The sequence below is a fragment of the Nycticebus coucang genome, chromosome 20 (genome assembly GCF_027406575.1).
Source record: "Nycticebus coucang isolate mNycCou1 chromosome 20, mNycCou1.pri, whole genome shotgun sequence".
Taxonomy (NCBI): Eukaryota; Metazoa; Chordata; class Mammalia; order Primates; family Lorisidae; genus Nycticebus; species Nycticebus coucang.
Genome location: NC_069799.1, coordinates 2,705,737 through 2,732,651, shown reverse-complemented (window position 1 = coordinate 2,732,651; position 26,915 = coordinate 2,705,737). Strand labels below are relative to the sequence as shown.

General features: G+C 38.6%; 1 protein-coding gene across 1 annotated transcript in view; it reads left to right on the top strand.

The window, feature by feature from the left end:
* Window positions 1-26,915, top strand: part of SPATA16 (spermatogenesis associated 16) — a 316,780-nt gene that overhangs the window by 146,568 nt on the left and 143,297 nt on the right. The window contains exon 4 of the mRNA XM_053572851.1: window positions 14,416-14,500. Within this exon, the coding sequence (XP_053428826.1) occupies window positions 14,416-14,500 (85 nt within the window). The remainder of the gene's footprint in view (window positions 1-14,415; window positions 14,501-26,915) is intronic.

The following is a 26,915-nucleotide window of genomic DNA, read 5'->3' as shown; positions in this document are numbered from 1 at the left end:
ATGCATTTCATTTTCCTAACCATCCGTGTTAGCCCCTGGCTGGGATACGAACTGGTAAATTCACACTGTTTCCTGAGTTTCAGGCTGTGCTGTATAAGCATCATGTATAACAGCATTTAATCTTCCTGACAGTCTTGTGAGGTTGGTGACTATTATTAACTACATTATAATATGATATAATACATTATAATATATAATGTATATTTATATTAATGTATATTTATAATTATATAATGTATAATTATAATAATGTGTATATACATTATATATTATACATTATAATAATGTGTATATACATTATATATTATACATTATAATAATACATTATAATATATAATGTATTATAATAATTACATTATAATAATATTACATTATAATAATACATTATAATATATAATGTATTATAATGTATAATATATAATGTATATACACATTATTATAATGTATAATATATAATGTATATACACATTATTATAATGTATAATATATAATGTATATATACATTATTATAATGTATAATATATAATGTAATATAATACATTATAAAACTGAGGCATGGAGAAGTTAAACTAACTTGTCCAAAATCATACAGCTAGCAAATGACAGAGCTAGGATTCAGTCAGTCTCGCTCCCAAGTCAGAGGTTTCCTCTTCTGTGCTGTGTTGTCTCTCTGTTAATATGATGAAAAACAATTTATTGAGAGGTAGTAATGAGTGATAATGCTTTCACCTTCCAATGAAACACAAATGTGAAACAGCAGGAAGGAAGTAAATGAAGCATCATCTTGCAGCAGTTGAGTCACGGAGGAAGACACGTGTGGGGTGAGGTATTTTTTGATGCCTCTCACATTATCTACTATCTCCAGATGTATGGTCTCCCTGAAAACATGAGGTGCAGAACAGATGTGCTCAAATGAAGGCTTTGGGAAAAGAAAAGGTTGAATCCTGTAATGCCATGGTGAGCCCAGGTGTGTGAGCTGCACCACAGCAGATCCTAGTGGCCAGGACATAAACAGAACACTCTGGAGAGTAAGGGAGGAGGTGCCAGAGCAGATGCACAGACCATCCAAAAGGGTCTGGAAAGTGCTGGAAGCTATCTGAGCACCTCGTAACTTTGCCTAACGTCCACTTTAAATATATATCACTCGTTAAAATCAGCAAATGCTTATAGGTTACCTATAAAGGCCTCTGCTATCTTGGAAGGTTGAGCCAGTCTCCCACCCGAACCCCCAGGGAGCTACTAACATTTGGAGAACAGACTCTTTGTTGGGTCTTTGTGGGATTTTCCACAGGGAGATTCTAGTGGTGGTGAAGGTGGTGGTGGTGGTTCTCCTAGTTGGATTAAATTCAGAATACTCCATATTAAATTGTTTTGAAGATTCATTTTCTTTGGGTCACAAGTGTCCTGGATAATAACTTTGACCATATTAATATGAAAACATTCCCCAGGTGTGAGCTACCTCTCTCCAGGTATATGTTCCAGGGACATATACCATATTAATACAAATATTTGTATTACCCAAAAGACTTCATGGGTATGCCTGGAGAGAGATAGCTCACACCTGGGGAATGTTTTTGTATTAATATGGTATATGTCCCTGGAGAGAGGTAGCTCTCTCATCATAACCTCCCTTCATATTATTCCTGTTTTTCAGTACAGAAACTAATCTTGACTGAATTGGGAACATCTGCTCAACTTCTGATCCTCCCATCTCTGCATTCACCATCAGAATACAACAATAATATTGATAATAATGGTATCAACTTAAAATGTGTAGACTTTATAGACTTCAAATTGCTTTATAGATATTATTAATTACACACACATGCACACCCCTCCAGAATATAGATATTATTACATCGTTTTTCTAGAGACATCCCAAAGAATATTAGGACAAAGGCTTGGAATAAGCGTGTTGTCCAAGGTCAAGCATAGCACAGAAGAGTAGGAGGCCTGGCGCCATTGCCTGGGTTCAGCCTTTCCCTAGAACCATGCAAATGACACTTTTGCCTTTCATTTTTTCTCTCCTAATTTTGGTGATTAGTTCATTCTATCTCAGGGAACCTTTTCTAAAATATATATTCTCTTCCAGTACCAAGCAGTTTTCTTCTGGCATTTTTTGTTTCATTTGGAAGCCCCAAAATTATCCTTTTCAAGACTGATAAGAACAATGCTTCGGATAATAGTTCCACTAAGAAATGTTATTAACTCAACATCAAAATGTTAATGCTATGTTTTGTCAACTTTTAAAGTGGCTCCCTCTCATAATTTCCATAAATATCTCATCTCTAAGCAGCCCTCAGCCCCTTCCCATCTCTTGGAAAGTGAATGAGGGTTGTCAGTGTAACTGTCGAGCACTGTTGACAGGTAGAGGGGGTGACCAGAAGTCAGCTATCCACAGCACAGTCCCACAGCCTAACATTGCCAAGAGTGACCACACTTGGCAATTGAAAACACTAAAAAGGAAACCTGATCCTACTCAGTTAAATAGTTCAGAAGCATCGGGTCACTTACCTCACTCTTTCACTTGGTTTTATGTCGTTGGTAAAACATTACATAACTGTTAAATGTGTATCATTTCAGTAAACTTTGTTTTAAACAGGTGCCTGTAGGCTGCCTTGGCAACCTCACCACTGTTTGTGCCTCCGTGGCACCCTGTTACCTTTGCGTGCCACCATGGCACCCCATCACCACATGAATGAAACAGCTGGGACACGGATTAGAAGTACAAATGCTTGCAAAAGGTACAGGGAAGCCCTGAGTAACCTCAGTCATGGCCTTTTATTGAGCATTATACAACAGGTGTGGGGGCCCACGTATGTGCTTAATGATTCCCATGTGCTCTTTCCCCACGGGCTCAACTCCCACCCTGATGCATCACAAATATTCAAGGTCCAACACCTGCTTGCTAACTAGTGACTGATCTTACCTCATTAAAGCACTCAGTTGCTTGAGGGCTTATCTCCCGGCTGCAAAACATCTCCATGCTGGCTGGAAGATTGTCCCGCTCCCAGCGCCTCCCTCAAGAACCGGTGACCGCGCCTACACGCCTAGTGCTCAGTCTCCTACACCACCACAGGGTGTATTATTCTTTGCTTCTACTTGAAAATGGATTCCGAGTCTCAAACACCCAGCTGACCACTTTGCTTGCTTCTGCTGCTGACCACTCTTGCCCTCTCTCCCTCTTTGCTGCAGGCCTCAGAAACAGGCTCTGAGTTTGTGATGGGTTAAGCTGATAAATAATTAAGATCAGACTATCTAATGCATATAGGCTGAGGGATTTTTTTTCCCGCCCAAGTGGACGTCAGGAGATGCAGTGGCAAATTCGCCCTCAACTTGCCATAGGTTAGAAGACTCTACTTTGATTCCTTTCCTTCCAGGCCTGGGAGCACAGTTAGTTCTGGCCATCTTCTCTGTAAGCTGTTCCTCTGCTGTGAATGGGTTTATTTTTTGCTCTAAGTACTTTTACTTCCCACTGCTTTACATTTTATTTTTGCTCCAGAAACTGCTGGTGGAAACTACCGGAAGCAAAATTAAACCCAGGACTACCTATTTTTGTACAGCCAGACTGTCCTCTAGCTCTTGTCCCCTTGTAACCTAATATGACATTCTTCATTTTTTCCTAATCATTCCCCTTCCTTTGATTATAGAAGAAGCTGAACAAAACTTTAGGATCGATTTTAAATTTGAGAAAAATACATTCTGGATGTTCATTCATACCAGAAGGTGAGGGTGCCCTCTGCTGGTGAGGAAGCGCTCCACAACCGCTCAACTCCATCACCTGGAGCTGCCGGGGACGCGATGGGACAGGAGACACGTCCCCCAGGGAACACTTCCTGGGAGAATCGCCAGGAGGAGCCTTTAAGAACGAGTGCTAAGGAAGCTTCCCCCACGGCTTCTCAGGCCCTCCATCAGCACACCTTAGACTCAGGGCAACAGATAATTTAACTTGATTGCTGGCCTGTGATACCAGTCAGCCTCCACGAAGAGTCACACTGTTGACTTCAGGCCAAACCCTTATTGTTTTGTCATTATTTATGCTTTCCTTGAGAATTAGATATTAGTTCATCCATCTGGAGAAGGCAAGAAGTCATTTTGGGGTTTTCTTTTCCTTACAAGATGGAATATCGGTAGGAGCAATAATCTTTTCAACGCCTAATTCCCTATGAAAACTGCCCCTAGTCTGAAATGGGTCACCTGGGGCCTGGAATGTGCCATATTTAAGGTCTTAAATGCCCTCTCCTCACATTCCTTATTATTTGTCCTTGTCCTTTGTGCTGGTATCTCAGTTTCCTATCCTATAGTCACTGCCCTAGTTCAGGCTTGTCTGTCGTCTTTCAGAAGAACGCCTACAACCACCCCCACCTGCAGTCTTCTCACACTCAAATGCCTCTGCCAAAGAGTTTCCAAGATTCTCTTTTTAACCACAGGACTTCCCATGCTACTCCCTACTTAAAACCCTACTGCTGTCCCTCATTACCCACAGGATAAAATCCAGGCTTCTCCACACTTCCCACTACCCTCTGCCCTGCTCTAAACTCAGCAAGATGATACTGTTGGGGTTTCCTGTGGTTTCTCCCACTTCTGCTTCTGTGCTATGTTCAAGTTGTACCCTACACCTAGAATGCCCTTCTCAGCCTTAGACTCCCTTTGGTTGCTTGGCTAACTCCTTCTTATCTTTTTTTCCTTTTGAGACATAGTTTCACTCTATGCCCTGAGGTCATAGTTCACCCAACTTCAAACTCCTGGGCTCAAGTAATCCTCCTACTTCATTCAGCCTCCCAAGTAGCTGGGACTATAGGTGCCTGGCACAAAGACCAGCTAATTTTTCTATTTTTTGTAGTGATGGGGTATCACTCTTGCTCAGGCTGGTCTCGAACTCCTGAGAACCAGGGATCCTCCTACTTTGACTTTTAAGTGCTGGGGTTGCAGACATGAGCCACCATGTCCAACCTCCTACTTATCATTCTAAGCTGACCCAGATCCCCTGCCTGAACACCACCAACCCTCTCAGCTGCATTAGTACCACTGCAATTGATTATTACAGTTCATTCACTGTGATATAATTATCTTTGCCTCCTTATTAGACCTTAATAATAGGAATGTTTTATTCATCTTAGAATCTCCATCTTTGTGAAATGGATGAATTCATGAGGTGTGCAACTATGAGTCCAATACTCATCAGTACCACAGCTCTTCCTAAATCTATATCACCCCAATCAGGACTCTGGCTCCCCAGATCATCCTCTTCACCCCAGAGAGTAACTGGAGTCTGGATATCAAGGGACACTATTTATAAAACCACGCCTAAGAAGCAAAGTAGAGATACTCCTGGACTGCTCCGTACGACTAGAGGCTTTCACTGCCTCTGGTAAACAGAAGCCTTAGAGAGGTCCTGGCGGGTAAGACCTCCTTCCCATCATGGAATCCAGACCAGCAGTAGCAGAGATTTTAAGACAAGAAGTACCTGTGTTACTCTTTCTGCCAAAAAGTCTTCAATAGTTCCCTGACACTTCTAGAACAAAGTTCAAATTCACCTGCCTAGAGTTTAACATCATGTATTTAACATTTGCATTGTTCTTTACGGATATAAAATATCTTATATTTTAGTTACTTCTTCCAAACATGGGTACCATGTTGATAGTCTAATTGAAAGCTTACAAAGGTCAGTATCATGTCCTTATAATTTTGCATGTCTCCCTGACTTCAAATCTTGCCTATTATCGTAAACATTTGCTGATTTGGGGGCTCAATACAGGAAAAAAAATCAAAATAAAACCAAATCTTCATACTTTATCTGAAATGAGTTCTATTCATCCATCTTCTTCAAAAAAACATATATTTTTGTGTTGAAGTAATACCACCTCTCTTGACATAGCTAGGAAGGGAAAAATTGACTATGTCAGATTAATAAACCAGAACAAAGCAGCAGCCATGTTGGCTAGTGAAACAAGGTTGGGAGGATATGGGGAACAGGACCAGGCATTAACAGGCAATAGTATGATCACACTATTCAATCAGCTGTAGGAATATGCGTTTTAGAGACAGCACCAACAGTCAATAGTTTGGCATGAAATTAGCATTAGCACCCAATATATCTGGTTGAAGCCTTACTCTGCCATCTTTTGGTAAAGAAACCTCCCTAAACCTCAGTTTTCTCAATTCTTAGCTTGTTTGTAAGAATTAAGTGAGATTTTAAAGTTTTTGCAATGTCGGTGGTTAGCACTCAGAGAATACTGGTTGCTGTTACAAATGGTAATAGCAGTTCTGTTGCTGTTGTTTGCTGTTACTGATTGAGAATCTAGGAACAGGCAATATTTGAAATTCCAGACCGGGAAGCAGGCAGTGGACTTCAGGAAGAACTGTTCTCCATTACTGGACAGTCTTGCAGGAGTGAGCATGGTGAGAATCCTAGTAATAGAATCTGGAACTAGAATAAAGGCAGGAACCTGTTAACTAGATTTGGGCTGCAAAAGGTAGCGATTTGGTCTCAGAAACAACCTCCAGGTATTAGAATTAGGCAATTAGGAATGGAGGTAGATTTGTCCCAAAGGTACAGAGACCAAACAGTAACTTCTTCAGTGCTGGTCAACTACTGAGGGCACACAAACCCTCAGTGTGGTGGGACCAAGCCCCTTTCCTGATAAACACCAAACACCTGGGGGCAGGGGGTGGGGTAAGGAAGAGGGATAAAGCCCAAACATAAGCATATATAAACTATTGAGAACCCAAATAGACACAATTTTAATTAGAAATTATTGAGCACCTGCTGTTTTACCAGTTTTTGTAGGAGTCGCTGCAATGGTAGGTGCCTGTAGCTTTCTATCTAAATCAGCACCATCCATCAGGGCCCCCAGAGCTTGGGGGTATTCTGTGATGCTGGGTACCTGAACTGTGCCTATGAACCTGAGAGGCTGAATTTTAAATTCTATTTTTTATTCACGTAGGTATAAATAGTGGTATATGGCTACTTGTTCCCATATTGAACAGTGCAGGTCTAGAGAAAGAAGGCAATGAACAAATCAACAAGCAGTAACAAAATGTGAAGCTTATTTAAGAAAAGGATAATGTCTGGTCATGGCATGGTAGAAAGGAAAACTTGGCAGGAAGGGTATGCAAAACGTGCTAAAGAGGAAAACCGCCGATGAAGAATTGTAGGCCTCCATTTGAGGTGATTTTATCTTTACATTTTGAGAAAGAATGCTATGACTGGCTGCTGTGCTGGAAATATGTGAGCCTACAAACAGATGCTTCCCGTGTATGTGTGTGTATGTGTGTACATGTGTGCAGTGTGTGCATGTGCGACTTCTAATACTTAATCTGTCCATGTACCTGTGCATGTGTGTTTGTTTGAATGAATTTCCTAGTTCAGCTCCTCTCCCCACCAGAATATCAAGTCTTCCATATTGGCGTATATTTACAATTTTAATAACTTACACATTGAATCAATGTTAACTCATCTAAAATTAATGACCTATATATACATATGTTCTTGAGCTTTTTTAAGTATGGGAGAAAGGAAAAACTTCCTAAGTATCTGTTAATGTGAAAGCATTTTGTAGCACACACACTTCTAAGAAGCGCTTGTACCAGTTACGTAACTACGCTGACGCGCAGGAGGAAGGAAGACCGGAAGGCGTAGATGGTCCAGAGACCCCGGGGCAGGTCGGTTTCCGGTTGTCTACTGGAACAAGAGAGACAAGTGGAAAAGGCATCCCCGAAACTGACTAATGGCAAGAAAAGAAGACCCACGGAGGAAGATTAAAGCACCTGGGGCTAATTAACTAACGTAGGGAAAGGAACTTTAATAAATTGTTGGGACAACATTTGAACGCGTTCGAGGGCGCGGAAGCCTCTGCCCAAACCCGGCAGAAGCTGTTTATCGCTGTGCGACTGTGGAACCAGGAAGGGAGCAGTGTCCTTCTGCGGAGGTCTTTAAAAGAGAATAGATTCTCATCAGTCTCATCTGAAAGGTTTAAGTGTGATCCTGCCCAAAGGCAAGGTGATGAACGGGATGACTTTTCAAGGTCTCAGCCAGTCAGCCCAGCGAGACCACACAGCCGGCTGTGTACTGTCACTTCCCTTTGTTTACCGATATCTTACTGTTTTACACCACCATGTGGCCACGCCGAGTAAAAATGTTATAAATTTTGAATCTGAACATAGGCCTTGAAATGCGTCAATAGTATATTCTCACTCTCTTAGAATCTCACAATCTGTTTGGAAATACTCAATCTGTTAAAGCATCAACATACATGTGCTTATAGTCACGATCCTTTTGTGATATTAATTTGGAAAATGAAAATGGTGCTTATTGTATGAATAATATGTTATTTGCCAATCTATAGGAACAGGATTTGATTCACAATAAGCTGAGTTCCTGGCATTAAAACCTTTTATATGTATGTATATTTAAAGACCAGATGCGGCCTTTTTACTTTTAATGAAATAAAATGTGAAGATTTACTTGCAAGGGAGCAATAATTGTTGACATACGACTTAAGGTATCGTGTTAAAAATAATTCTAGACGCAACATATTAGGCCAATGCATTTCCTGCTACCTTTCCTCTTCATTTATGCCATTGCCATAAATTCATCAGCATCTATTAGCATTTATTGAGGTCTCGTATGAGCTAAATGCTGCATTGGTTTCTTTATCAGACAAATTAGATTGACAAAGCCCACTCTGTGGCTCTATTACTCTGCCATCTTCACTAAAAAAGGATTTTCTTAAATATGGAGAATGAGAGAGCAATCGGGCCAGATTGCTTGTGTTAGAATCCTAGCAAGCTATGTGACTATGCAGTAGCTTCAGGTTCTTAAATATAGAATTAATTTTTAGTTTAAATAAACATACGATAACATGCGGTTAATTCAATGAACATTTTTTTGTGTGCCTACCAGTTTATACTCCAGTAAAGAGACAGATAGGAAATATTTTAGGCTTTGTGGGCCACAGACTCTCTGTTGTAATTATTCAGTTCTGCTGTTGTAGCAAAAAAGCATCGTAGACAATATGAAACAATGCAGAAATGAATGTTTATTGCTGTGTTTCATTAAAGCCTTATTTACAGACACGGGTGATGAGTCGGATATGACTCACAGACTATAGTTTTCTGACCCCTGCAGTAAAGGAAAACAGCAAAACTAATGAAAATAAAACAAACATGATGTTTGGTGGCAATGAGCACCATGTAAGACAGCCCAGGGCACGGAGAGTGCAGGAGAGTGGTTAAGGCAGTCCTCGCCAAAAAGGAAACCTATGAAGACCTGGAGCAGGTGAGTGGGATGTCTAGGGAAAGAATTTCAGGAGAGGGGCTGCCAAGTGCAAAATCCTAGAGGCAACAGTGTGCCTGCCTGTCCTTTTTGAGGAATAGCAGGATGGACGGTTTGTCTACAGCAGAGTGAGTTAAGTAGGAGGTGAGATCAGAGACACAACGTGGGACTGTATGGCCACAGGTCCAAATGCCATTATGAAGAGTTCAGTCTTTACTCTGAGATGGAAGTGTTGTTGTCTTGACCTGTTCTGGCACCCTAATTTTAAGGGCCTCACTCAGACTGCTGTGTTAAGAATAAACAAATGGGGGAGCAGGGAGCCTGGTCTGAACCAGATGATGCTACTGGAGTCAGGAGAGACAGCAAGTTCTAATGCAGGTTAAAGACAGATGGACCAGAACTCTGTTTTGGATCAGAGGGACAATGTGAGAGAAAAAGAGTCAATGGTGTCACTAAGAATTTTTTGCCTGAGAACTTGAATAGAGATTGAGGATCAGAGTCTCCGATGTGTGTATGGCCAGTTTGGCTCCAATGAGATACTGTAAGTACAGATATCGTGAACACAGCTTCTACCAGATTCTGGAGACAGAGGAAAATATTTAGGCTCAGGGAATAATCAGAACAGTTGTCAACATACAGATGCTATCTAAAACCATGAAATTGATGAATTCCCCAAGGGAGGGAGTATAGAAAGAACCAGAAGAGGTCCAAGCAATGCACCCCAAAGTTAGGTATCCAGGGAGAGGAGGACACACCAGCAAAGGAGACTGAAAAGAGCACCCAGCAAGGCAGGAGGACGTCTGAAAGGGTGGAGTAGTGAAAACCTGGTAGGAAGAGTGTGCTGGAGGAGAGCAATCACACTGGCGCCTGAGTGTGGGTTGAACGTGAGGGCTGAGAGGGGCCTTTGCGACTTGGAAATCACCAGTGGAAGTGACAAGAATCCCTTCAGTGCAGAGGTAGCAGTGGCAGTTCTGCTACAGGGAGTGCTGGAGACAACAGGAAGAGAGAAATTATAGACAGGGAGTGCACATGGCATTTTCAAGGAGATTTTCTTTTTAATAGTGGAGGAAATAATTAAGATAATAATTGGGGGGAGAAGTAGAGCAAGAGAGGCTTTGTGCATGTTTTGTTTTAAGATGGGAAAACAATAGCATTTGTGTGTGCTGGCAGAAAAGCTCTAAAAGAAAATGGAAATGTGAAAGAGAGACAGGAAACCAGAAAAATGGGTGGCCTGGTAGAGCAATTTCCCTGAGCCAGCATAGCTGTATGAGATCGGTGGGCAGGGTTTACACTTTGCTGCATAAAGCTGGTACCATTGCTTCATAAATGCTCCAGACTGACAGATATTAAACCACTAGTTTTCAATTAAAGGGTTTAGTTAATATGATCTTACAGTTGCAGTGCAAGTATGACATTCAGTAGATGAATGAAAGTAAGGTGAATAGAACCACAATGATGAAACAAAGACAGTTGGAAGCGAGAGGAATCCCACTGGCTAGCCCCCAGGGTATCGGGCTGGTGGTAAACAGGTACCTGAAGGAGAGTAGGGAGAATGATGGGTTACTGTTCACATTTGCTTCATGGGGTCGTCTGGCAGAACCAGGATCTCATATGGTGACTTAGACTCCTTACAGATGCTCAGCGGGTTGACTAATTAATTTTGTCCTGCTCTTTATGAATTCAGCATGATGAGAAACCCATGTGTCCTGCCTCACTGCTATTTCATGGCATCATGGTATTTCTATGCTTTTTCATTTTCTTCCACTGATTTTTTACTGATTGATGAATGCTGAGCTATAGGGCAGAGCCATGATAGGAAACCATATAAAGGAAGGTGGCTGGCAGAAGCACAGCTTGCCATCTCCACTAGGAAGAAATGGGGTTGGAATAACCACAGTCTGAATTATGAGCATATAGCTCTATATACTTATGGAATATATTTCAGCAAACACAAACTTTCAGGAAACCACATTTTGTATCTTAATACTAATAACCTTTTGCTCCCGTAAGATTGTTCTTCACTGAGGATGGTAGATAACAAATTTGAATGCATCTCAATTCTTCACTTGTTTCTTTTTTCTTTTTTTTTTTTTTTTTTTTGGCCAGGGCCAGGTTTGAACCCACCACCTCTGGTATATGGGGCCGGCACCCTACTCCTTGAGCCACAGGCGCTGCCCTTCTTCACTTGTTTCAATATAAATTTGAAGCTGTTTTCTTTCAAACAAAGACTTGAGCCCCTAGGTGTAATAAAAACACACTTTAGAATGTAGTAAACAATTTAACAATATGTCATTACAGAAAAAAACACTTTCAGAAAATATTAATAAAAATACTAACAATTCTAATCCTACAATGATGATGTCAAAACAAAATCACCAAAAGCATTAAAAAGTGGGAAAGCCCTGGGAACCCACTGGGGTGATCCACCTTCTTCTCTCTCACAATTGTTCTAACGCAAGAATGACAATCACTAACACCATAGAAACTCTATCAATTTAGCTTTTACTTAACTCAATCCCCTGTTTCTACGATCCAAGATTACCTTTTACAATTTTTGCATTTTTCAAAATGATAAAACTTAGTTCTGAACTCCACTCAGTAATGTTAGTGCAATGTGTCATGCTGTCCCTGTATTATACCAATGACCGCCACGGGTGGATCAACCTGAGAATTAATTTATCTGAGAGTTAGGCAGCTACCCCAAATCTGGCCCATACATGGTTTTGTTGTAAATAGAGTCTTGCTGGAACACAGCTACACTCATTTGCCTATCACTGCTTCTTCAGGTAAAATTGAGTAGCTAGTTGTGAGATCATGTGTTTCACAAAGCCTAAAACCTGACCCTTTACAGGAAAAGTCTGTCCACTCTTGGTTTAACTAATGACTGGTGTACTTGTTAACCAATGTTCATAGGACCAAATTTACAAATTCAAATGCTAATGGTGGGAGGAATCAGAGTGCAGACCACATTGTCACTCAACAGTACCTAACTCATATATATACAACAGTACATGTTAACCTTGAGAGTCAAATATTTATATTTCCTATTGATTTTGTAAATTCAAATTTTAGCAAATGAATTTCTATTAGGTAACAGGCACCTACATGCTAAATAAACTTCCTTTCTTGGCTGTCATGAGAACAAGTGCTTCTATGCACTTGTATCAGACTGCAACTGTTGGGAATACACTTTTGCTCCTGTACAGACTATGACAGTGTTTTACAAACTTTTTTTTTTTAATCTCATAGCACATTTGAACCTAAAGTTAAACTTTCATGGTAAATTATGTTGGTCAAAAAAAATGTAAAAAAGAAAAAATAATATACTTACTGTGCTTTGAACTTCTTTTGAAAATAATTCAATTAATGATCTTTAAAAAAAAATTTCTCAGCACACCAGTTGAAAATCACTGGTCTGCACTAAAAGCTTGGACATTTTCCGGCTTTCTGGAGTCTTCATTTCTCAATAACTTTTAAGCAAAGGTCCCATCTATTAGGGTACAGGACTGAAGGCCACAACCTTGGCCAGACTGTAAGCAAATGATTCTGAGAAAACTACTTAAAAAAGCATGTGCGTATAGTTGGTGTGAACTTTAACTTTGGTATTTTCCCTAACTGGTACTCCAAATTCAATAGTACTTAGCCTCCTGTATACCTTCTTCTTGCTAATTACCTTAATATCTGCATACTCTGGCAATCCAGTTTTTAAAAGCAAATGGCTATTCAAATATTATACAATTCCAGTTCATTAGTGTGGACTCTTGTTCAATTTCCCTCCTACTTACAGGACAAATTATGAATTTATAATCCCCCAACACCACTTTTTCTTGAGAAATAAATTATTTTTTCTGAAAAATTAAGTTTAGAAAAAAAAAATCACTGGTCTATGATTTTTATAACCTGCTAATGCCCCATTCATATCCACAAAGTACCAAAACATTCTGCCTCTGTGTTATCATAAAGGGCTTTGGAAAATATTAAAGAATTCTTAAAAGACTAATTATTCTTATATCCTTATCATTTATTTTGAAATGTCAGTGGGCAGCTTCTTTCCAATAATATGTGTGTGAAAAACAATACTGAGTTGAATAATCCTCCAATTGCTTCCACCATTACTTTTTAAAATCCTAATTTTTGTCTTTCCTGAGCAAGAATGTAAACATTTAAATTTTTTTTAACAGAGTAAGTTTATAGCTGCTGTGCCTTAGACAACCTATATTTAGGGAAGGGAAATTTCTAATTCAATTTACAATGATGTCAAGAAACAACACGTATCTGCAGGCAAAGATAAGAAAAACATTCCAAGCTACACAGCGATAGCTTTGCTTAAATAAATGAACTTTGGGTACCAGTGATTAGGTACACAGGATTATTATGTATTTAATTGGCTAATGTGACAATTTGGAATTACTTCTAGTCACATTTAATTGGATTTGGAATCTCTGGAGAAAAGAAATAGAACTAGTAGAGAAACAGTCATAAAAGTAAACTGTTTGTCCAAAGGGTGCTAAGTAATGAATTAATATCCATTGCACAATAGTTTTTAATATTGCCTCAGCTTAATAAGACAAATGCAGTGGTGCACACACTGGTTACTGAAACCAATTCAATTAGACACAAAGCGTGGGGAGGAGAGTTTTTCATTGTCCTGGAGATTTTTTATTTTCAATGCTAAGATGGCTAATTTAATCAGAGGTGAATAAGCTTTAACCTGGGTAAAGTCTGAAATTTGCTTACAAACCAGTTAGCTATTGCTATGCTGGGTTTGGAGGCATCTGAAAGTCCATAAAATCTGTGTTTACTCTATAAATGCTTTGAGTATTTGAGCTTAATACCAAGCAACAAAACAAAGCATTCCCTCAAAATTTTAAACATTTTTACACGTAGGTACCATACAAATAAAAAACCATCTAGAAGACAAATGGCACGTTTCTTCTCTCTTCTGATTTTAGTTTAACTACTACCCCGCCCCCAGAATCCTACTTTCAACATTTTAAAATAAACCTTGTGTTTTGCTTTATATTAGTCTAGTTAAATTTATACATTACAAAACCATCTTCCTCAGCATGTTTATATATTGTCTGTTAAGGTGTTTTCGTAATATGTTGTTTTTTTTTTTAACCTGTCCTTGTTCTTAGGAGTGCCATGATTGCTGACCACATGTTCTGGCTCGGTGGAGGAAGTGAGCAGAGCATAAGCAGGCTCATCAGACTGTATTGGCAGGTAAAAATTTATGTCCCAACTAGGGAAGAGAAGCCTGTCTCACTTTGAGAACCAAAATAAAGGATTAGCACTTAAAAGACTGCTGAAAGAGGCACCTCTGGGCATATCAATCAGCAGGACACTGCAAAGTAGTAATGTATTTATAATAAAGTAGGCTTTCTGAGACTAATTTTAAGGGTAAAATTCAGGGTTGTTAACCCTTGGCCCATACTTCAGTTTTACAACCCTATATAAATTTTAGAGAGATCCCAGGAACTATATTTTCAGGCATGCTGCTATAATGATATGATTCTTTAAAATACGACCAATGTATTTAAAGAATCATATCATTTGGTTGATCTATTACCTACAAAACCAGATGCTAGAAGTAATATCAAAAGAAAAATGGAAAGAGCAGATGTATTTGTTGGGTAGAATTTACTATTTGAAATAATTAAGCGATAGCAAACTGCAGCTCTTCTTTTTCATTTATTATTAAAAATGGCAGCAAGAAATCCTACCAAAGGTAGATGTCAGGAAGATAGTGGTAACTTTCTGGAATTATGAGGGGACTGAACAAAGTACCATGGACCAAGTGGAAACTCATTTCCAAATGAATTTTTTTCAAATATTTGAAAATCGACTACAAAAGCCATCGCTCTCCTCCCTATCTTCCCTTCTCCAAACTTTGTGGAGTTTTTTCCTTATATTTTAATTTATTGAATATGAGCATTTGGGGGTTTGCAGGGTTTTGTTTCTTTGGGTTTTTTTGCTTGTTTGTTTCATTTGAGACAGAGTCTCATTATGTTTTCCTTGGTACAGTGCCGTGGCATCACAGCTAACAGCAACCTCAAATTCTTGGGCTTGAGAGATTCTCTCGCGTCACCCTCCCAAGTAACTGGGACTACAGGCGCCCACCACAACACCCAGCTATTTTTTTGTTATAGTTGTCATTGTTGTTTAGGAGGCCCCGGCTGGGTTCAAACCCACCAGCCCCAGTGTATGTGGTCGGCGCCCCAACCATTGAGCATGGGTACTGAGCCGAATATGAACATTTTGGATCAAGTAGAATAACAGCTGCTAACCCACTGATTGGAAAGAAAGAAATAATCATTTTCAGCCTTCTGATGCTTCCTGGTTCTTTCCCCAAATTTTCACCATTATATCTTGGCCTTTATTTGTTTTTTTTTTTTTCCTTGAGTCATAATGGTCCTTTTTTCTTTTATCTCTGAATATCATTATCTTTATTAGAGAGTAAATTATTTAGTTTACTATATAAAATTCCCAGTAATTTACATGTTACTATCTAAATATTTGAAGTTCAAATAATTAATGTTAAAAATATTTAAATTCTACTATACTTTAGACCTGTGATTATTTTAAAATTTTTTTAAAGTTTATCTTTAGACAAAATTTTAATGGGAAAATTTACTATTTCTCTAATAATTTTGCAATATTCTTAAGGAAATCTGGAACATACAAACAGTAGTAGTTGCTTACAGGCATATAACTAAATAGTTGTAAAGAATTGCTAGGTGGAAAACATGAGCAAATAATGTGGGCTATACATGAATAAAAAGGAAGAAGACTTTCTTTTTATTTTACTTAAAGAATTTCAAAATCTTCTTGAGAGAGGTGATAAAAGAGTGAGTCTTAAGGATTGGACAATATTCCGCAGGCCTAACCTATCCTAGGTCTCCTATGAATGTTAATTTATTCATTCATTAAACAAACATCTATTGAGTACCTATTATGTTTTCTACATTGAACTAGGGAAAAAAATAAATCCAACATTGGTATAACTTAAGGCAAGAGCTTGGAATAGTTTATTTATTTATTTATTTTATTGTTTGGGATTCATTGAGGGTACAGAGAATTAGGTTACAGTGATTGCATTTGTTGATAAAGTCCCTCTTATATTTGTGTCCCACCCCCAAAAGGTGTGCAATACACCATGACCCCATCCCCCTCCCTCCTCCACTCTCCTGACTCCCTCATTCCCCTACCCCCTCCCCCACCTAGTATTAGCTCACCTACTGCCTTCATTTTAGAATACAGTACATTGGATTGTCACCTCTCCATTCTTTTGATGTTTTACTAAGAAGAATGTGTTTCACCACCATCCAGGTTAATACCAAAGATGTAAAGGCTCCATCTTTTTTAGTGGCTGAATAGTATTCCATGGTATACATATGCCACAGCTTGAGAGAGGTGGGAAAAATCCATTCCTGAGTTGGTGGGCATTAAGGCTGTTTCCACATTTTCACAATTGTATATTGAGCTTCAATAAACAGTCTAGAGCAAATGTCCTTATGATAAAACAATTTTTTTTTTCTTCTGGGTAGATGACTAGTAATGGGATTTCAAAATCAAATGGGAGGTCTAATTTGAGTTCTTTGAGGATTCTCCATACTTCCTTCCAAAAAGGTTGTATTAGTTTGCAGTCCCACCAGCAGTATAAAAGTGTTCCCTTCTCTCTACATCTATACCAGCATCAGCAGCTTTGAGATTTTGGGATGTGGGGCATTCTCACTGGGGTTAGGTGATATCTCAGAGGAGTTTTGATTTGCATTTCTCTGATTAGGGATGATGAGCATTTTTTTTTTTTATATGTTTGTTAGCCATTCTCGTCTGTCTTCTTTAGAAAAGGTTCTATTCTTCTCTCTTGCCCAGTGATTTATGGGATATTTTTGTTGATTAACTTGAGTTCTCTATAGATCAGTGGTTCTCAACCTTCCTAATGCTGCAACCCTTTAATACAATTCCTGTAGGTCATGACGCATAGGTTGAGAACCACTGCTATAGATCTTAGTTATCAAATTTTTGTCCTATTCATAATATGCAAGTATCTTTTCCCATTCTGAAGGCAGTCTGTTTGCTTAGGTTCTAGTTTCCTTAGCTGTACACAAGTTTTTCAGTTTAATTAAGTCCCATTTGCTTATTTTTGTTGTTGTTGCAATTGCCATGTAAGTCTTCTTCGTAAAATTTTTCCCCAAGCTGATATCTTCCAGTGTTTTCCCCTACTCTTTCCTTGAGGATTTTCATTGTTTCATGCCTCAGATTTAAATCTTTTGTCTGTCTTGAATCCATTTTTGTAAATGGTGAGAGGTGTGGGTTCAGTTTCACTCTTTTACATGTGGTTATCGAATTCTCCCAGCACTATTTACTGAACAGAGATTTTTTTTTTTTTTTTTGCAGTTTCTGGCTGAGACTGGGTTTGAACCTACCACCTCCGGCATATGGGGCCGGCACCCAACCCCTTTGAGCCACAGACGCCACCCTGCAAACATACAAAACAAGGAATTATTCTTTCCAAATCTTGAAAGTATGATGTTGGTATTTTAAGGAGGATTGCATTGAATCTGTAGATTGCTTTGGGAAGAATAGACATTTTCACAATGTCAATTCTTCCCAGCCATGAGCATGGTATGTTCTTCCATTTATTAATATCTTCTGGTATTTCTTTTCTTAGGGTTTCATAGTTTCCTTTATAAAGGTCCTTCACCTCTTTTGTTATGTATATTCCTAGTTATTTCATTTTCTTTGAAGCTACTGTGGAGGGAATTGTGTCTTTTGATTAGCTTCTCATCTTGGCTGTTATTGGCATATACAAAGGTTACTGATTTGTGGATATTGATTTTTTATCCTGAGACATTGCTTTGTATTTTGATCAGTTTCAGGAGTCTTGTGGTTGAGTCTTTGGGATTCTCTAAGTATAAGATCATATCATCGGCAAAGAGTGAGTTTGACCCCCTTTGCACCCGTTTGGATGTGTTGGCTACAACTTCTAGGACTATGATTGAATAATACTGGCAATAGAGGACAATCTTGTCTGGATTCCAGTTCTAAGTGGAAAAGCTTTCAGTTTTATTCCATTCAGTATAAAATTGGCCATGGGTTTGTTGTAGATGGCTCTGATTAGATTAAAAAATGTGCCACCTATGCCTAAATTCTTAAGTGTTCTAATCAGAAAAGAATGCTTTTTCTGCATTTATCAAGAGGACCATATGGTCTTTGTTTTTGCTCCTGTTGATATGGTGAATTATGTTCATGGACTTGAATATGTTAAACCAGCCTTGTATCTCTGGGATGAAACCTACTTAATTGTGAGGGATGATTTTTCCCTGAGACAGAGTATCACTATGTTGCCCCTCAGTAGAGTGCTGTGGCATCACAGCTCACAGCAACCTCAGACTCTTGGGCTTAAGTGATTCTCTTGCCTCAGCCTCCCAGATAGCTGGGACTATAGGTGCCTGCTACAATGTCTGGCTATTTTTGTTGTTTTTGTTATTGTTGTTGTTGTCATTGTTGTTTAATAGGCCCCGGCTGGGTTCAAACCCGCCAGCCCTTATGTGGCTGGCACTCTAACCACTGAGCTATGGGCAGTGAGCCAGAAATAATTTTTTTAATTGGTAACTGTGGTCTATTACTAGGATTTTATTGAGAATTTTTGCATCTATATTCATTAGTGAAATTGGTCTGAAATTCTCCTTTTAAGTTGGATCTCTTCCTGGTTTTGGTATCAGAGTGATGTTTGCTTCTTAGAATGTGTTGGGGAAGATTCCTTTCTTCTCAATTTTTTGGAATAATTTCTGCAGTCTGGATATAATCTCTTCTTTGAAAGTTTGATAATTCTGGTATGAAGCCATCTGGATCAGGGCTCTTTTTTGTTGTCGGGGTTTTTTTTTATTGTTTCTTTGATCTCCATTCTTGAAATTGGTTTGTTCAAGAGATCTATTTCTTCTTGATTAAGTCTAGGGAGAGGGTGTGATTACAGGTATTGATCCATTTCCTCCACATTGTCAAATTTATGGGCATAGAGTTTCTTGTAGTACTCAGAGATGATCTCTTGTATCTGTGTGGCATCTGTTTTTATTTCTCCTTTATCATTTCTGATTGAGGTTACTAGAGATTTTGGTTTTCTGTTTCTATTTAATCTGGCCAAAGGTTGATTGATTTTATTAATCTTTCAAAAAACCAATTTTTTGTTTCATTACCTTTCTGAATGATTCTTTCTTTTTTTTAATTTCATTAATCTCTGATTTAATTTTGACCATTTCTTTTTTTCTGCTGGGTTTGGGTTTGGATTGTGCTGCTTCTTCCAATTTCATAAAATGGTTTATGAGTTTATTGATGTGCTCTCTGTCTGTTTTTGTTTGTTTGTGTGTTTGTTTTTGTATCCCACAGGTATTGGTAACGTGTGTCTTCATTGTTGATATGGTTGATTTCCTCTTTTATCTCTTCCTAGATCCAACTATCATTCAGCATAAGGTTGTTTAATTTCCAAGTCTTTGTGTGGGGATGAACATTTTTGTTGGAGTTGAGCTTCACTGTTATGGCCCTGTGGTCTGATAAGATACAGGGTATAATTTCTATTCTTTTAATTTTGCTGAAGTTTGATTTGTATCCTAGGATGTGGTCAATTTTGGAGTATGTACCATGGGCCGACAAGAAAAATGTATATTCCTTAGCTTCCATTCCAGTGTTCTGTATATGTCTATTAATCCCATTTGTTCTAGGGTCACATTTAAGTATTTTGTATCTTTGTTTAGTTTCTATTTAGAGGATCTGTCCAGTTCTGTCATAGCTGCATTAACGTCCCCAACTATTATGGTGTTATGGGATATCATGTTGCTCAGACCCATCAAGGTCTGTTTCATAAATCTGTGAGCATTTAAGTTGGTACATCAATATTTAAAATTGAAATGTCTTCTTGTTGTATTGTTCCTTTGACCAGTACAAAGTGTCCATCTTTATTTTTCTTAATTTTAATTGCTTTAAATCCACTCATATCTGAAAATAAGATTGCACCCCACCCCCACCCCTTTCTTCTGCTTTCCATTTTCTTGAAATACTGTTTTCCATCCCTTAACCCTGAGTTTTGATTTGTCCTTCAAGGCTAGGTGTGTCTCCTGTAGACAGCATATGTATGGCTTGTACTTTTTTTTATCTAATCAGCCAGTATATGCCTGTTTAGTGGTGAATTCAGTCTATTGACATTTATTGAGAGAATCAATAAGTGTGTTCTATTCATCTTATTTTGTGAAAGTCCATTGTGTAGTTTTATCCTTTGCACCATTGTGGAAGCTAAGTTTTGACCTTTAGCTTCTCAGTGTTTACTTTGCTGGTGGTCCATTCTTGTGTTCAGTGTTGAAAATAGGTCTAAGTATTTCCTGTAGAGCTTGTCTTGTTGTGACATCTTTGTCAATTTTTGCATATCAGGAAAGGATTTGACTTCTTCATTGGTTTTGAAGCTTAGTTTAGCACAGATACAGAATTCTGGGCTAAAAATTGTTTTATTTAGGAAGGTTGATGACCATGCTCTTCTGCCTTGGGTTTCAGTTGAAAAGTCTGCTGTCATCCTAATGTCTCTGCCTCTGAAGGTCAGTTGGTGCTTACTCCTGGCTATTTGCAGAATTTTTTTTCATTCATCTTGACTTTGGACAGGTTCATTACAATGTGTCTTGGATAGGCTCTCCTTGAGTCGAGATAAGCTAGAAGTCGATATTCATCTGAAAGGAGTGTGTTGGGGTCTTTAGTAAAACTTGGGAAGTTTTCATTTATGATAGTCTCGAGTAGGGCTTCCATCCCTTTGGGACAATCTTTTTCCCCTTCAGGAGTCCCTATTATTCATGTGTTTGAACACTTCATGGAGTCTCATAGTTCTGCTTTCTCTCTCTTTTCTGCCTCTTTAACACCAAGGGTTAACTGGAAAACAATCCTCTAGCTTTCAGGTTCTTTCTTCTCCCTTCTCCAATCTATTTTGATACTTAATTTTTTTTTAATTAAATCATAGCTGTGTACATTGATAAAATCATGGGGCATCATTCACTAGCTTCACAGAGCATTTGACACACTTTCATCACACTGGTTAACATAGCCTTCCTGGCCTTCTCTCAGTTACTGTGCCAAGACACTTACATTCCACATTTACCAAGTTTCACATACACCCATGTAAGATGCACCGCAGGTGTAATCCCACCAACCCCTTCCCTCTACCTACCTCCACTCTCCCTCCCCTCCCTTTCCCCCTTCCCCTATTCTTAGGTTGTAACTGGGTTATAGCTTTCATGTGCAAGCCCTAAATTAGTTTCATAGTAGGGCTGAGTACATTGGATACTTTTTCTTCCATTCTTGAGATACTTTACTAAGAAGAATATGTTCCAGCTCCATCCATGTAAACATGAAAGAGGTAAAGTCTCCATCTTTCCTTAAGGCTGCATAATATTCCATGGTGTACATATACCACAATTTATTAATCCATTCGTGGATCAATGGGCACTTGGGCTTTTTCCATGACTTAGCAATTGTGAATAGGGCTGCAATAAACATTCTGGTATGAATATCTTTGTTATAATGTGATTTTTGGTCTTCTGGGTATATGCCCAGTAGAGGGATTACAGGACTGAATGGCAGATCTACTTTTAGATCTCTAAGTGTTCTCCATATATCTTTCCAAAAGGAATGTATCAATTTGCATTCCCACCAGCAGTGCAAAAGTGTTCCCTTTTCTCCACATCCGTGCCAACATCTCTGGACTTGGGATTTTGTGATATAGGCTAGTCTCACTGGAGTTAGATGATATCTCAAAGTAGTTTTGATTTGCATTTCGCTGATGATTAAAGATGATGAGCATTTTGTCATATGTCTGAAGGCTATGCGCCTGTCTTCTTCAGAGAAGTTTCTCTTCAAATCCCTTGCCCAGCCTGCAATGGGATCCCTTGTTCTTTTCTTGCTAATGCGTTTGAGTTCTCTGTGGACTCTGGTTATCAATCCTTTGTCGGAGACATAACCTGCGAATATCTTTTCCCATTCTGAGGGCTGTTTGCTTGCTTTACTTTCTGTGTTCTTGGCTGTGCAGAAGCTTTTTAGTTTGATCAAGTCCGAGTAGTGTATTTTTGAAGCTGCTTCAATTGCCTGGGAGGTCCTCCTCATAAAATACTCGCCCAGACCGATTTCTTCAAGGGTTTTCCCTGCACTCTCCTCTAGTATTTTTATAGTTTCATGTCTTAAGTTTGAATCTTTGATCCAGTGAGAGTCTATCTTAGTTAATGGTGAAAGGTGTGGGTCCAGTTTCACTCTTCTACAGGTTGCCGGCCAGTCCACCCAGCACCATTTGTTAAATAGGGAATCTTTTCCCCAATGAATGTTTTTAATTGGCTTGTCAAAGATTAAATAATGGTAAGTAGCTGGATTCATCTCTTGGTTCTCTATTCTGTTCCAGATATCTACTTCTCTGTTTTTGTGCCAATACCATGTTATTTTGATCACTATCAATTTGTAGTATAGTCTGAGGCCTGGTAGTGTGATTCCTCCTGCTTTGTTTTTATTTCTGAGTAATGTCTTGGCTATTCAAGGTATTTTTCTGATTCCATAAAAAACGAAGTATTGTTTTTTCAAGATCTTTAAAGTATGACAGTGGAGCTTTAATAGGGATTGGATTAAAATTGCATATTGCTTTGGGTAGTATGGACATTTCAACAATGTTGATTCTTCCCAGCCATGAGCATGGTATGTTTTTCCATTTGTTAACATTTTCAGCTATTTCTTTTCTTAGACTTTCATAGTTCTCTTTATAGAGATCTTTCACATCCTTTTTTAGATAAATTCCCAAATATCTCACCTTTTTTGGCACTACTATGAATGGGATAGAGTCCTTAATGTTTTTTCAACTTGACTATTGTTGGTATATATAAAGGCTACCGATTTATGAATGTTGATTTTGTAACCTGAGACGCTGCTGTATTTCTTGATTACTTCTAAGAGTTTTTTAGTAGTGTCCCTAGTGTTTTCCAGATATACAATCATATCATCTGCGAAGAGCAAAAGTTTGATTTCTTCTGACCCTATATGTGTACACTTGATCGCCTTTTCTTCCCTAATTGTGATGGCTAAAACTTCAATTACAATGTTAAAAAGCAAAGGAGACAATGGGCAGCCTTGTCTGGTTCCTGATCTGAGTGGAAATGATCCCAATTTAACTCCATTCAAAATGATGTTGGCTGTGGGTTTGCTGTATATGGCCTCTATCAGTTTAAGAAATGTCCCTTCTATACCAATTTTCTTAAGTGTTCTGATCATGAAGGGATGCTGGATATTATCAAAAGCTTTTTCTGCATCGAATGAAAGAATTATATAGTCTTTGTTTTTTAATTTGTTTATGTGCTGGATTACATTTATAGATTTACGTATATTGAACCAGCCTTGAGATCCTGGGATAAAACCGACTTGGTCATGATGTATAATTTGTTTGATGTGTTGCTGGATTCTGTTTGTCAGGATCTTGTTGAATAGTTTTGCATCTGTATTCATTAGTGATATCCGTCTATAATTTTCTTTTCTTGTTGGGTCTTTCCCTGGTTTGGGGATCAGGGTGATGTTTGCTTCATAGAACGTGTTTGGTAGTCTTCCTTCTTTTTCTACCTTATGGAACAGGTTGAGTAATATAGGTACTAATTCCTCCTTAAAGGTTTGGTAGAATTCTGACATGAAACCATCTGGTCCCAGGCTTTTCTTTTTAGGGAGGTTGTCTGTGGTTGATGCTATTTCCGAACTGATATGGGCCTGTTCAACATTTACACTTGATTCTGGCTAAGTCTTGGAAGGTGACGTGCTTCCAAGTATTGGTCAATTTCCTTCAGATTTTCATATTTCTGAGAATAACGTTTCTTGTAATATTCACTAAGGATTTTTTGGATTTCTAAGGAGTCTCTTGTTATTTCGTCTTCGTTGTTTCTGATTGATGAGATTAGAGATTTTACTCTTTTTTTCCTGATTAGGTTGGCCAAAGGTTTATCTATTTTGTTGACCTTTTCAAAAAACCAGCTTTTTGATTTATTGATCTATTGTATTATTCTTTTGTTTTCAATTTCTTTTTATTCTGCTCTAATTTTGGTTATTTCCTTTCTTCTACTGGGTTTGGGGTTGGAGTGTTCTTCCTTTTCCAGTTGCTTGAGATGTCCCATTAAGTTGTTAACTTCCTCTCTTTCCATTCTCTTGAGGAAGGCTTGCAGTGCTATAAATTTCCCTCTTAGAACTACCTTTGCGGTGTCCCAGGGGTTCTGAGAGTTCGCATCTTCATTGTCATTTTGTTCCAAAAAATTGGAGATTTCTTTCTTAATCTCATCTCTGACCCAGCTATCATTCAGCATAAGGTTATTTAACTTCCATGTTTTTGTATGAGTGTGCAGATTCCTGTTGTTACTCAGCTCAAGTTTTATTCCATGGTGGTCCGAGAAGATGCATGGAATAATTTCTATTCCTTTAAATTTACTGAGGTTAGACTTGTGACCTAAGATGTGATCGATTTTGGAGTAAGTTCCGTGGGCTGATGAGAAGTATGTGTATTCAGTTTTGTTGGGATGAAATGTTATGCAGATGTCTGCTATATCCAAATGTTGGATGGTTATGTTTAAATCTAGAATTTCTGTGCTCAGCTTCTTGTTGGAGGATCGATCCAACACTGCCAAAGGAGTGTTGAAATCTCCGACTATTATGGAGTTGGAGGAAATCAAGTTGCTCATGTCTGTTAGAGTTTCTCTTATAAATTGAGGTGCATTCTGTTTGGGTGCATAGATATTAATCATTGAGATCTCATCATATTGAGTATTACCCTTAACAAATACGAAGTGACCATTCTTGTCCTTCCTTACTTTTGTTGGTTTAAAGCCTATTGTATCCGCAAATAAAATTGCAACACCTGCTTTTTTCTGATTACCATTTGCCTGAAATATGGATGACCATCCTTTCACCCTGAGTCTGTATTTGTCTTTTAAGTTAAGATGTGACTCTTGTATGCAACAGATATCTGGCCTGAGTTTTTGTATCCAGTCAGCTAACCTATGCCTCTTTAGAGGACAGTTTAAGCCATTCACACTAATGGAGAACATTGATAAGTCTGGTGAAATTCAAAAGTCCAGTGGACATTTTTAATCCTTTCGCCAATGTGGAAGTTGGAGTTTGATCCGAAGTTTCTGAGTGAGTTTACTTTTGTGGTATAAGATTGGGTTGGTAATTATGGAGGATAGGTCTGAGAATATCCTGAAGAGCTGGTTTGGTCATGGCAAATTTCTTCAACATATTAATGTCATTAAATTATTTAATTTCTTCATCATAAATGAAACTCAGTTTAGCTCTATATAAGATCCGGGGTTGAAAGTTATTTTGCTTTCGGAGATTAAAATTCGATGACCACCCTCTTCTGGCTTGAAAAGTTTCGGCAGAGAGATCTGCAGTCATTCTAATATTCTTCTATTTGAAGATAATGGTTTTCTTTCTCCTGGGAGCTTTGAGAATTTTTTCCTTTATATTATCTTTAGTTAAGTTAATTATGATATGCCTGGTGGATGTCTTATTGGGGTTGAGTTATGCTGGGGTTCTGAAGCTGTCTGCTATCTGAATTTCAGAATTTCTAGGCATGTCTGGAAAATTCTCTTTCATAATTTCATGCAGAAAGGCCTCTGGCCAGCAAGGCTACTTCATCGGTTTCAGGAACTCCAATGAGTCGGATATTGACCTTCTTTGAATTATCCCAGAGCTCTCTGAGAGAATGATCCATTTTTGCTCTCCATTTCTCTTCCTCTCTGAGAGTTTGGGAGCATTCAAAGGCTTTATCTTCAATGTCAGAAATCCTGTCTTCTGCTTGCTCCATTCTGTTGCTGAGGATTGTACTGTATTTTTCATATCTTTGAGGGCTGCAAATTCTTGCTTCTGTGTGTCTAAGTCTTTGGTGGTTTTGTCTTTAAATTCGTTAAATTCTTGAGACAACTTTTGAATTTTTCCTCAAATTCCTAATTCCACTTTATTAATCTTGTCTGCAGTCCAAATTCTGAATTCGATTTCTGACATCTCAGCCAGTTGTTTATGGATGGGATCTTCAATTACATCTGCCATATCTTTCCTTGGTGGAGAGGGGGTTGATCTATTCTGATTATTCGTGTTACCAGAGTTTTCACACTAATTCCACCCCATGATTGTTTTACTCCCTTTGATTTTTTTTCCCCTGGGGCTTTGTCGAGGGCCTGTACAGTGTTGTTGCCTGAGAAACTGGGGCCCTGTCTGGTGTGGTGAGTCTAAGTGGTTCTGTCTTATTTTCAGCTGGTTTCTGTTCCACCCTAGTGAAACAGATACTCTGGATTGAAGTCCTGGCTGTGGAGAAATATCAGCAATTAAGTCACCCCGCCCACTACAGGTAACAATTGGTAAAGGAAAAGCAAACCTTCCTAAAACCGTGCACCCAGGGACCACCTGATTTGTCCTCAGGTGATTAGTTCAGTTCAAAAGCTCCAAATCAATTGTCTCAGTCTGCACCTGTCTCTGGTGAGAGAGTTTAAGAGATCTCTGGGAACTGGATCACAGGTGACTATTCTGATGTGGCTTGCTCCAGTGCTGCGTGGAGTCAGGAGGAGCCACCCAGCCAATAGATCAGTCTGGGAAG